At 34.7% G+C, this 13,459-nt stretch overlaps 1 protein-coding gene across 5 annotated transcripts in view; it reads right to left on the bottom strand.

Annotated features, from left to right (window-relative positions):
- NUP37 (nucleoporin 37) overlaps positions 1-13,459 on the bottom strand; it is a 38,336-nt gene that overhangs the window by 15,254 nt on the left and 9,623 nt on the right. For all 5 annotated transcript variants that reach the window (XM_026119793.2, XM_026119795.2, XM_064513774.1 and 2 more), the window contains exons 5-6: positions 11,910-12,004; positions 741-831 (exon numbers count right to left, since the gene is read on the bottom strand). In XM_026119793.2, coding sequence (XP_025975578.1) covers positions 741-831; positions 11,910-12,004 — 186 coding nt within the window. The remainder of the gene's footprint in view (positions 1-740; positions 832-11,909; positions 12,005-13,459) is intronic.

Genomic DNA, 13,459 nt, shown 5'->3' with positions numbered 1-13,459 from the left:
CTAGTGAAGACTGGATATTGGTGGGAAATGTGATAAGAATATTGATCCTTCTTCCCTATTGCTACCCAGATATTTTCGTACTTTATTTGACTGCTTTTCTATGTTAGAAATGTGTATTTTTGTGGTACTCTGAACAGTTACTTTTAGCTGCTTTAGGCAGTTATTGATTGGTACAACAGAAAGAACAAATCCAAGATTGCAAGGGCTAGACCATTAAAAAAGCTAAATACTTTGGTATATATCAGCTGATTAATTCTTCTCAGGACAGCAGACAAATATAAAATCACAGTCTATTGATTTCTTTTCATTTTTCAACACATATTTTTCATATTTCAAGCAAGAGCAAAACAAAATCCCCTGCTAACTTCAAAACAGATACTTTTCAAAACTTGGCTTGCTTTAGAGGAGCCTATGTTATTGGTGAACCTTATTATCAAGGCTGAGAAAAACTTGAACTTTTCTCTGGTAACTGTAAATTGATATGCAATCAGCAGATCAGTTATCAACAACTGATGCATGTAATCAAGCAGGAATATTTTTGAAGGCAGGAGTGAGGCATTGAGGGTAAGATAAGGAGAATGGGAGTAAATGGGAATTCATTTACAGTGACTTCACGTTAGCAGATCCAACCAATATGCAGTTACAAGGTACACTGGTTCCTCAAACTTCAATCTTACTATCGCATCAAAGAGTCAATTTAGAGAAGTTGTTTTAAAGGAAAAGAAGCTGCAAAGCTCAACCTTAAAAGCTTCCTCAGGATGCCAGCAAACACTCATTCCAGGAGAACGTAAAACAAAATGGGCCTTCTCATTTCCTTCCAAATCCCAGACCCTAAGCAAAAAAAGGCAAAGTATTTGAATGCAAATACATTAACTTTCAGTGCTCCAATAAATTCACAGTTTTAACAAGGGAAGTGACCAAATGAAACATGGTATTTATGTTTTATCACCTCAAGAAGAAACAGACTAACAGAACACTCAGAATGAAATTTGCAGATGCTGAATACTTCAGGATAAAGTCAATGAAAGCAGTGGATGCTGATGTCTTCCTCTGTATCATGCACAGACCTAGAAACCTTATCTTTAGAAGTCAGAAGATGTATGTGGTTAAATTCTAACTACGTATTTCTTCTCTATGATTAATATTCCTTTGTTTTGATTGCCTAGTTATCCCATTATTAAAGCTCACATTTAGTATGATCTTACAGCCACATACTTATGAACAGTCTGCTAGGGCAATAAAGTGACTGACAGGTATTCGTTTATTTAATAATTGCCATAAGATAACAAAGGGAATTTCAATGTATTATGTTAAATATAAACTATAATAATAAATTTTATAATAAACACAACTTTCATTACAGTAACTTACTATACCATGCAAAATTAAATGTTTGTTATTAAATATAATATTTTAAAAATTGATAAACTAGGCAAAACCTCTGTTTGAATGGGTAACATCCAAATAATTCAGTAAGTTTAGATGTCTAGACATGAAACCTAGAGGATACCTGCTCACTTTATTCCGAACTCAATATTGCAGCCTTTGTGCTACACCACAAACTACAGAGAGACCACACAAAGCAGGAAGATCAGTATCTGTCTGGCTGATATAAGCAAACAAGAGTGAAGTACCAAGCAACTTAAATCATCCACATTACCATGAAAAGAATAATTAGATCATGCACTAAAGCATTTTGCTTGTCTAATATATGAATTTCCATTTTTTCCTGGAAAGATAAGACTGAGTAATGGAAACATAAGAAACTAAAAATAAAGCTAAGGCAAACAAAAGGAGCTGTGGTAAAGGTACGCTAGACCAAAGAAAGCCTTGGCAAGCTTTCAACAAATAAATCATATGCTTTGGTTTAACCTTTTCCTTTAGAAACACCTACTGTCCATATCAGGCAGTTAAAAATAAACAAAAATAGATCAACCAACAGTATTGGGTAAACACTGATAAACAGCGAGGAGTAGGCTGAATCACCAACATTAGGTCTGATGATGAGTGAGTTTTCTCTGGATGCATTCTATAGGAGCGTTAATGAGCAACGAACCTGCTCAGTTTATAAGATGCAACAAAAACACAACTGAGGCTATTTTACATCTCAGCCACTCCTCAGTGGCCTCTCTTCCTACAAAATCGGTAGCTCAGTTGTAGGACAAGTATATCACAGTTGCGAATAACAACCCCAAAGGCAAGTCTGTATAGTAGTTATATACATGTTCGTACAGAAATATATACATCTGTCCTCCCTCCCAGACATGCAAAGCCTTAGAAATGACCAAATTATTTTTATTATTTTTTTAAGTATAACGTTCTTCTTAGTCTTTAGAGTCAGTTGAGTGGCTATGCACTATTATTGTTTATTCTAGAGCATTTTTGCTGACTTCCTCCAGACTTTTTCAGTTTATATCTCACCAGGGTGCTTACAGCTTTACATTTAAGAGATTTCAAAAAACTCTTAAATAATAAATCACAAGTCTAGACAAAATATACCCGAATAAAGTAAAAATATTTAATGAACAATGTTATCTTCTTATGCCAAACCACAACAGATCAAATATTTTTTTTCCCTGTAGAACTCACAGGGTCTCTAATCTTGAAGGATCAGTGTCCCTATTAAAAAAAAGCAAAAGAAAAAACTGACAAGTGTTTAAAAAATGAAATATCTACTTGATTAGGTAATTTAGAAACATACAATACTTTCTTCTACTGCCAAAAATTTTGCCTTGTAGATTTGTCCAAGTCAAATCAACACTTTCCATGTGTATTTACTGTGCAGGGAGAAAATTATGATATAATAGAAGACAGTGAATCATTTTGACCAAGGGAGCATTCCATCATGTTTCCTTCCCTGAAGTGAAGGAGGTTATTAGGTGTTGAGACAGAAATTTATGCTCTCTCCCTAACTTTGTTGTTTATAAAATTCCAAGTTTGTATCTCTTATTTTGCCAGAACAGTAATATTGTTAGTAAATAAACCCTATTGGAGAGAAAAAAATGTATAAATACCACTTTTCTGTAATTTCTTACTTCCTTTATTGATAATAAACATAACATCAATTAGTTTTGCAAATAAACAGGCAATATATATAGCAAAATAGATCCTTGACTGAATGCGTGAAGTCCATGTTATTATAGCAGTTTATAGTTACATATGTATTCAATAAACTCTTTTTCAGTATTTCTGTGACTAACACAAGTAACAAATGTGCAAAAACCAAAATTTTAGCCAAACTGGATTTCAGTTACTCAATTACTCCGAAATCTTAACCAATTCAGTTGCAGATGCTGAAAAATAAAAACTCCCATTTTCTCCACATTCCTTTTATGTCAATCAATCTACAAAGTTGGAGCATCTTGTCTCCCATTCTTTTTCCTTATCCTTCTATATTCCTAGTCCAATATTCCACAACATGCCTGTTCATGAAGCTCTACTAACATGTTTATGATTTTATACCAAAAGCAAACTAAAGTTCACTTTTCTCCAATTTCCTTATTTTTTGTCACCCTGCACAGTGTCACTCTCTTCCCTCTCCTCCTACCAAAAGTTGTTGTACAGAGTTGTTACTGGGCTTAAAAAAGCTTCCACAATAAATTTTAAGGGAAAAAGTCTGAACAACCAAAGTTCAAATAAAGGCCGAAGTTTGAATAATGAAAAACCTCAGAAATAATAAGTAATCTGCTCAGTGAATTCACTAATTTCTAGATAACTAAGGAATCAGAAATTAGATGCTACAGTACTCAACCTTTAAACTAATACAAAATTACAGATGTGTGCAAATGCCATTGAAGAAATGTACCAGTATTTCATTATTTGCATCCTATAATTAACAAATAAATGACAGCTAGTTATCTCAAAGCATGGAAATATTCTAATTACATTGGAACAGCTATATTTTATGTAGGCTGCATAAATATGGATGATGACAAGCTGCATATGTACAGTGATTTTTTCACAGAACGACTTCTATTAGAGCTGGCAAAGTATTTATTAGACTACCTGAAAATCTGTCTTGTGGCAACACAGGTTACCCTTATTTTATATTCTAACTTTCTGAATACTGAATTATTCTAACTGAAAAAAAAAATCATAACTGGGAAGAATATAAGAACAAAAACATATTGTAACCTTCAGGCACTTCTCAAATCCCCGTAAGTCAGAAGTGAAAAAAGGAATTCTTTCAGCATAAGATATGCAACACTCTTTAAGGGGGAGGGAGGGGTTGTGAGCTAGGGGGAGGGAACAGAGCTGTGAGCTAGAAGAAACCTTGACTCTAATACAATTCCCTACCACAAAGCAAGATCAACTATACTGAAGCCAGTACTCACAATTACTGTCTGACCTATTCTTAAAAATGTCCAACAAGCTTTCTTATAATATCTGACTTAAACTATTCCATAGTGAAATTTCCTTATATCTCTAGCAGACATAGAGAAAGGAAGATTAACAAAATTATTTGAGAGATGTTGTGCTCATGCACCTTCAAACATTGCATACAACACTCAATTATAGCAAAGATATTTTTAGCCAAAGCAATACAAGACAAGGTAAGAAGGCATGAACATGTGTTCTTCTACATATACGATTGTATGACTGCAGTGAATTAGGAGGAAAGCAAAAATCAACCATGAGAAAGTTCCATCTCCCCTGAAAAGCTTAGAGGACTAAGGAAAAGGAAGTGTCCTGTTACAGAGATCACATGATAAAGAGCAAAGTCATCCCTCATTGAGCATAAGGAGCAAGGAGAGGAAGATCTCACAAAATGAAAATGGGAATGCAGAGATAGGTTAATACTGTGGAGAATACAACCAACACTGGCCATGTCTCAGGGTCTTTTGCCAAGTCCATATGGAAGTGGTTACCAAAGATCTAAAGAGCATATGGGGTGGGACATGGAAGAACAGCAGGATGAAATGGAACTATAGAAATCCAGCTTGCAATTTGCACCAGTGCTCCTCAGGAAGGCAGGAGTAGTGATGACATAATTAAAAAGCCAAGTGATAACTCAGATTAGAGGTCGTGAGGAAGAATGAGAAAAATTCTGCAACATCTTGGTTTTACTCAAAGGCAGTGCTCCAGAACCGCTACAAGGCAATTCTTTGAAAAAGGGCAGATATTAACAAGTGCATACAGCTCAACAAAAGAATTAGTAAGAAAAGAGTTGTTTTACTTGTCAAGCTATAAAGAGAAGATTGTCACTAATGATAAATCAATGACATAGCAACTAGCCTTCAGTAGTATCACTTTAGAGCATACTCTTCTCAAATATTCTAAGCCAGTCAAAATTAGGCTGTTAGGTACATGGATGAAATACATCGAAGAAGAATTTTGGTCCTGCCAAAGGGTGGCAGAAAGCAGCACTTTCCCTCCTAGTTAATGGATTGATGCCCAAGTAACGATAATGGCAAAGTACAAGATGTCCATGTTATTCTGCATTACATCCAAGGACAGGTGCTAGCCATTCAGGTTTGCAAAAATCCCAGACTGCCTTTTGCAAGAGGAAAGAAATTCTAGTGGAATAACTGCATTTATATGAAAAAGCTCTGTATTGTTCCAGTTCACACCATATTCCTACAGTTGGTTGTTCTCTATTTTTTTGGTAATGAGGAAACTGATTCAAAAATATATATTTTTAAAAAACTCAGTTTTGTAGAGATGAAGACTGCTATAAATTCTGCTGAACTTCCCCCCAAGTAGACAGTGCACTGAAGAAAAAAAATCCAAACCTTTTACCCTAGCATTAACACTGAGAATACTTTTGTGATCTTCAGGAAAAAGGGCGAGTACCTGGATTCTACAAGGGCTTTCTTTAACCACGTGAGTAGGTTGTGAAGAACTAATGAAACAATATACAATGCTGCCTAGAGAAGGACCTTTCCGAATTCTATTTGCTTTCCCACTGCAAATATACAGGGCTATTTAATAAACAATCTGTGGAAAGAGACTGTGAGTGTTCATACAAAGAGACAGATGTAGTGCTAAAGATAAAACAAACTGTAATTATTAGCCATTTATTTTCTTTTACTGACTAAAATAAAGAGTTTAAGTATATATAAACCACAGCGCACTTCCCAGGCAACAGTTCCCCACTGCAGAATCTAGAACAGACTTAAGTACCAGAACTCCCTATTAGTGCACTTTGCAAAAGAGGTGTCACAAGAACAGCTACCTGGGGAAAAAGAGGAAATTTATCTGAACTGCCTAGCACTAGCCCACTAGGCACACTTATCTTAAACTGGCTCCACACTCAGCATATAGGTTTCTAAATTTGTGCCTATGTGGTATTGCCTTCACATACTTTTGAACCATTAAAATAAAAGCCTTCTCCTTACAGTAGATGGGTAAATACTCTTCTTTCAGAAAGCTGACCCATGCTCACCATTTTCTTTTGGTGGCCAAAGGAAATGTCAATGTTAAAGAACTAGTCATTAGAAACTTTCGGCATTAAAACCCATGCATCCTCCCTTTTGCATCTTGTAATACCTACTTTGATATTCAAGTAACAATCTGTTTTTCACTAAAACTGTATGTTGTGATTATCACCTGCCATGATAGTACAAGTGGAAGAGGTAAGGGAATTGTACGTGTATTATCTCAAGTGTTTCAGCTGACTGTTCATCACTAGTAGGTACTGCAGGGACAGGTGCAACTCAAAAATAAATGATACATGAATACCACTACCACTGAAATATCCTTAAAGTTGTCTGAAATAAAGCCAGTGACTAAACAACAATGTAAAACTTCAGTTGTAGCCTTTCAACCAAGGAAAAAAATAGCTGCTTGAGGTATCTATCAGCTTACTGTTTCTAATGTAGACCTAAAGCTAAATGCTTCTGAGATGACCATTATTGAGTAAGTGAACTCCAATTCTCCTAGTAAGCTTCTAAAATACAAGGTAACTGCCAAACAAATCTAATGAAATTAGTCTAGCCTATGAATTGAAATCGTTTCTAGGACTGAGTGACCATCAACATAAGTCATAATGTGTCGCATAGAAAATAGCTACCATTTCATAAATTTCTCTGAATATTCTGAAGACTTCCTAATTAAAGTCTTTTTCATCCACACTTGAGACCAGACCGAAATAACAACCCAAACGTCTGAAGCAGGAAGTGATTTTTTAATTTCCTTTTTTAAAGCTTACCAGATACTGTAGTACGAGACTGGTTAATACCTGCCTAGTGACTACAGAGTATAACAGAAACTGTATAAGACTGCATTCAGGGGACATACAAGGATGCATACAGAAAGCATGCAAAGTCAAAGACTGGATTCTAAAAATAATCCAAAGCCCTCCTTTATTTTAATCAATTACAATGCAAAACTAGTTTGGTAAGTGTAACCAGCATTCCTTAGAAAGGATAAATATTTCTTACATGAAGAGACACTGGGGAATTATATCACAACAATCAGATTAAAGATAGAATAACATGAAATAAGATCCAGGGTTTTTTTTTGGGGGGGGGAGGAATTTTGGCAAAAATCCCCAAGAATGGGAAGATACTAATAAAACAGAATTTTGGAGGCAGCAATAAACAAGAACGGCAACTTGTCAATATGACCAAAGACTGAAACATTCATTGAACTATCCAGGTAACACCCAAGAGTAACATACGCTGGCACTGGATTAAAGAACATATGACCAAGGGGAGGGGGACAGGACAAGAGTCACCATTTGCTTTTATTCATATTGTCTAAAAATAGACCTAAACAAAATAACCAAGACAAAAATAACCAAAAAATCCATTAAAAAGACAAAAAACACTGCAGTATATTTTGGGACTCTAATTTAATTTCCAGTGATATCAAACTCTGTCCAGGGAGCAAATCTAACCTTCTGATAGACTGGCATTTGTAATACATGAAACAGAGAAGACTGAACTTGACAGTTACTGATAAATAAATTCAAAGTCCTTTTTTTATGAAGTTTCATGAGCCATGACATAAGTAATTGAATGGTCATTAACCGAACTCAAAGGAGTCAAATAGTGGCTACATTCAAATGGAGCAGCAAATGTGCCAACTGTGTATTCTTTTCTGTTACACAAAAAGGAGAGAAGGTGAGAGTAAGATGTTGTAGTTCAATATATAAAAATAAATAATAAAAATAGAGGTGAATCCTTCTCAGCTTTTTTTTTTTTTTTAAAAAAAAAGAGCAGCCAATCCAGCACTTGATGACTTGATGACCATGACAGACTCACATGCTGCCACTATTAAGGGCCTGACACTGACAGTAAAAAATTTTTAGTTTAATATGAGGGTGGGGTATGCAGTAGCATCAATCAGATTCAAGTCCCATCTCAGCAGTCTGATCAGGATAGCCAGCATCTTAACAGCCAGAGGTTAATTTTTAGCACAAGTGGGAGAGTAGTGATTTTTAACAGGATATTTAGCAGGAAATAATTCAAGAAACATTAGATAGTGGCAAGAACTACCAACAGCCGAGGGGTGTCTGTTAAGCTCATGCTGTTTTCCAAACATTTCCTACGTTCTTTCTACAGAGGCTTTAGTAAGTATCAGAACAAAATGATTTGTACATCTGAATCCCTGCAGCCTCCTATATTGTGCTTCCAAATCATAATGAAGAGTGCCAACAACAAAATTTTTTAAGAGTGGCGCACAGGGAGTTGCAAATAGTTCTCATTACTTGATGCAAATGTTCAAACACATGTATAATGCTGCAATATTTTAAGAAATTAAATGAAATATTCCTTTAAGCTACTGTAAAAGATCTTTTCTTCTTTATTAAACATGCTCTTAAGATACCAGGAGTAGACAAGCAAATGATTTCTGTTTCAAAAATCTATAAAGTATTTATGTGTAACTGAAACAAATAAAAAATTAAGAGTTATATCATGAAAAACAAGTCAATTTGAAAGAAAACAATTAGATTTAGATTGAAGAGCAAATTTACTTTTGTTTACTGCTATGACCACATCTGGCTCGCAGTGGAAATGTATAAATATCCCAAATTTGAATTCTTTACGCACAAGATGTTTAATTTTATATGTATTTTAATCGTACTCCATGTTGTACATGCATGACACCACGAAAATTCTGTTAAACTAAATTTAACAGTAGTTTTTACCTTCTTTAAATTTTGTAAAGAAAATTATTTCTAAAGTTTGATTGCAATTTTTATGAAAGATTAAAGCAATTATGAAATGCATAAAAAAGTGAAATACAGGCAGCTGTCCATCAATATCAGTTTACTTTATATTCTAGTATAAAAAAAAGCAAAGCTTGGAGGGACAGTATCCTGCCAAAGGTGTATTAACTATATGCTTACTAACAGCTTCATCCATCTTGGAATACAGCCATCCTTGGGACAAAATTGAGAAAGTAAGATACAATATTTAAGACACAGAATTTGAATTTTTCAATCGACTTTGCAGATACAATTTTAGCTAGAGGAATTTTGGTCTTTAATATGATTATGATTGTGAATAACCACAACATGATGGGTTTTATGCATCTTCTAAAGGTGCCTTCTTTCAGACAAACAGTATTTTCTAAGGTTATTAATTTTAAGATGCTAAGAGTAGAGAATCACAAGATTTATACACCAATACCTCTCCTCTCGTCTATGAATGCATATAGCACATCTATTTCAGCTACCTAACACAGATGGCTACTGTAATTATTCTTATACAAAAGACTTTTTAGTCCAGTTCTACTTTGCAGCTGGGAAGAAGAGTCTAGTGTTGCAAGACCAACTAGATCTACAAAGACTACATGCAAGAAACAGCAAGAATTGCTGAACTCCACAGTAACATTTTAAAGGGAAAAACATCTTTGAATATATTACCATGTTCGCTTGATGCAGTACCCAACTCACACTGACTGTCTTACATCCAAGAAAAAAACAAACCCAGGTCTGAGATGTCACTGTTGCAGCAGCTTTTGGCAATATTGTTTAATGCATGAAAACTGAAAATGAGTTAACCCAAATTAAGGCAACCCATTACCAGTTCCTTTAGATATCTCCACTAACCTTATTGCTGAGTGCAAACCAGGAAAGATTTAAAGAAGTTTGAATAGATTTTGTGAGATCTGTATATGCTGAAACATTAACTATGTCATTATTAAGACCTAAAAGTGAAACTCTAACAAAGCAATATGGAAATACTGAAAAATGTGTGTTCTTGTACTAATTGTTCAAGTACTTCATTCCAAAGGAATTAACAGATGATGTAGTCTGACAAAAAAATTCAGGACAGAAATTCAGTACAGACAGAAAAATTATTCTTCTTCTTACATTACTGCTGAAGCAAATTACACAGTAAGTAAGGAATGATTTTGGTAAGTCCCAGGGAATGCATTTTCCATTAGCTTTGAAAGTGTAACCTTTAAATTCAATAAAAAAAGACTTCATGCTCCACATGCATGAATGGAAAAAATAAGAACTCGAGTAGCCAAAAAAAATCCTACTTATTTCCCATGGCTTTTAACCAAAGACTTCATGGTTTACTGCATAAAATGTCTTTCAAAGTTACTCAAAACTACTAAGTTCAAATCTTGATAGCATACATTAATTACATCATTTTCATTTCCTTTTAATTTAGTATCAAGTAGACTATTGTTTTAAAACAGATCTCTCTCATCCCAGGAGCACTAAGCATCTCACTAAAAAAAAAAAAAAAAAAAGAGTTCAAACAGCTCTCTGCTAAACAAACATACAATATTAGTTTAGAATTAATGAAGAAATCAAGGATAGGAAATAAATCAGAACAAACTTGGAATAAATCAGACATTTCTACTACTCATTCCTAATGATTTTGCTGGGAAGAAAGACAGGACCAGCCATAGAAAGTCTGCCTACCAGTCAAAGTAATATTTCTGAGTTCCCTAGGAGTATTAAAAACAAAAAACAAACCAAAAAAACCCCCCAAAACAAACAAAACAAAACAAAACACAGGCCTTTCAGATTTTCAATTCATTTAAGATAGAATAGCTCAGCTAAAGCCACTAGACTAATTTATACTAGCTGATGATCTGCCCTTTAGAAAATCTCACACACGGAGTAACCATCCCCAAGCTATTCCCTTCTCTCTTAGCAGGTAGAAGCTTGCTTAAAACAGAAGAGCTTTTCCTTTCTTCTTTTTCTTTTTTTTTTAAAGCTCATCTGAAAAGAAAATGATTTTTTTCCCTAAGCATTACCTGTTTGTGTATATGGGAATTTATAAGCTGGTGACTTCAAAGAGCAAATATATAACCCATATAATCACAGAAAAACTAAAACAGTTTCTCAATTGAGCCAAATCCTGAATTATCCCAGCTATCCCAAAGAAAAGTCAAAGATGACACTTTTTCAAAAGTCTCTTACCACTGTTACAACAACTTACTAACACTGCACAGCAGCTCCCCTGCTCTCCCCAACAGTGAGCTGCATTGTAGGGATGAAGAAAGCTCTGTAGATTCACATGCACTACAAGAAGAGGATGGGGGAACCTTTTGACAAGAAAAAACAACTTCCTGTCCTACAAAACCTTAATCAGTGTTTTTCAAAGTATTTAACCATGTTTCCCCTTTACTTTCAGTTGCAAACAGAACTTAAATATGTTGCTTTGAAACAACCACAATTACATGGTATTATGAACTACCAGTACACCATCGTATTAGTATGGTACTGTCCTTAGGCTATGTAATCTACTAGTAAGGCTAATAAATTTGGGTAAGCTAACAAGTTCACATGGGTATACTGGTCTTAAACTTGACTCATCTGATTACAGAATGAAAAGTCTGTACAGTTCACAGTGCTGAGCTATGCGTGTCCTGCATCTCCTATTCTCGGACCTTATTTCTGTCCCAACCTAGGGGAAATTACATTGTAATTTCAAGACAGAACAGAATATAAAAACCCCACGGCACTATTTCAGTGATATTTTGAACAAAATACATACCTGCACGTATGATCATCACTCACACTTGCAACTTCCTGACCTTCTTTGGGAGCAAACACCAGATCATTAATGTAATCCGAGTGGCCATCAAATGTCTGTCAACCAGAAAAAAGAAATACTTTTATCTTAATGTTACAAATTTTTGTAACAGAAACCTGACTGTTCCAACAGTCTGCAATGTATTCAATACACCCACTAAAGGAAAGATGTATGAGTGTAAAATGAAGCTATCATTTTACAAGACACTGTGGAAAAAAAAGTTATTTATCAGTAACTGAAGTTCTTTAAGAGGCCTAATTTATGTGTACATTCACACTGTAGGTGAACAGACCTCCTATTGCTTGTAGTTACCATAGAGCTCAGACTGATGTTCTTGCTTGACAGAGGTAAGTAGATGGCACCAAAACTGTTCTGACTTCCTTTCAGCCATTGAATTTTGAAGGTAGATGATAAATAACAGAAAGAAAGAGGACAATGGGCAGGAAGTGAATGTACACATGGTCTACACAGCTTAAAGAACTCTGATTACTGATTAGTAACTCTTATCTCTGAATGATAGTCTTGATGGATGTTCTTACTGGGGATTACTGCAAGCCACAGGAGTGCTTTTTCCTGAAGGAGCAATAAACCAGTCACTTGTCTGGTTCCCTTTCCCCAAGCAGTCAGCACACACATTGCTCAAGAGATGTTCATTAAAGACAGCAAAGGACTGAAAGACTACCTTCAGAAAAAACAGTGAAAAAAATCTCAAGGAGATAAAACACAGAGGATGATGCAAGCTAAAGGCTTCAAGAAAATGAAAACCGAGAAAGCAACAGTAGGTAAACAACAAGCAAGCCATACAACATGTTTCTCTTCAGCAACCAAGCACAATTTCTATTAAGGATTTGAGAGAAATAGACACTGAGCTTTGTGCTCTCTGCTTTATATGCTCTTGTGCTGAAGATGGAGGAAAATAAAGTGCAGCAAACACACTTTTCTTACTGCGAAATTAAGATTATCCATTCTCAAATAATAAGATATAAGTACCCATAGTGTGAATATACATGTGAACTGCCAGTCAAAAGCAAACCTTTACAGTTGTATCAGTAAACATGAAACATCTCAAACATGAACATCTCAAAGTGAACATTATTGTTCTGGACTGAAACTCATTAATCATGATGTTTTTGTTTCAAAATACTGAAATTTATCCATAACGAAAACCAACTTAAGAGCATAGCTTTCCTGAATAAATACAAATCCCACAGTTTTTAGTAAAAAATAATTTTTAAAAAAAATATTTTTAAAGATTTTCAGCGATCTTGCCCCAAATATCAAGATATATTTTTAGTATCAATTTCATGTCAGTACTTTATATTTATCTCCAGACATAAGTAATCCTTAGAGGCTTAAAATAACTTAAAAAACTAAAACTGAGTTATAGAATTTATACACATTCAGCATTAAGCAAGCACGCAAAACTCTTCTCATTTAGGGTCTAGTCAAATTTTGAAATACTTCAAAATTCATTCACATGAAGTGTAGGTAAGATTAAATCATCTCTAGAC

The sequence above is a fragment of the Dromaius novaehollandiae genome, chromosome 1 (assembly GCF_036370855.1).
Source record: "Dromaius novaehollandiae isolate bDroNov1 chromosome 1, bDroNov1.hap1, whole genome shotgun sequence".
NCBI lineage: Eukaryota > Metazoa > Chordata > Aves > Casuariiformes > Dromaiidae > Dromaius > Dromaius novaehollandiae.
Note: the sequence above shows the minus strand (reverse complement) of the source record. Positions and strands in the feature narration are given on the sequence as shown.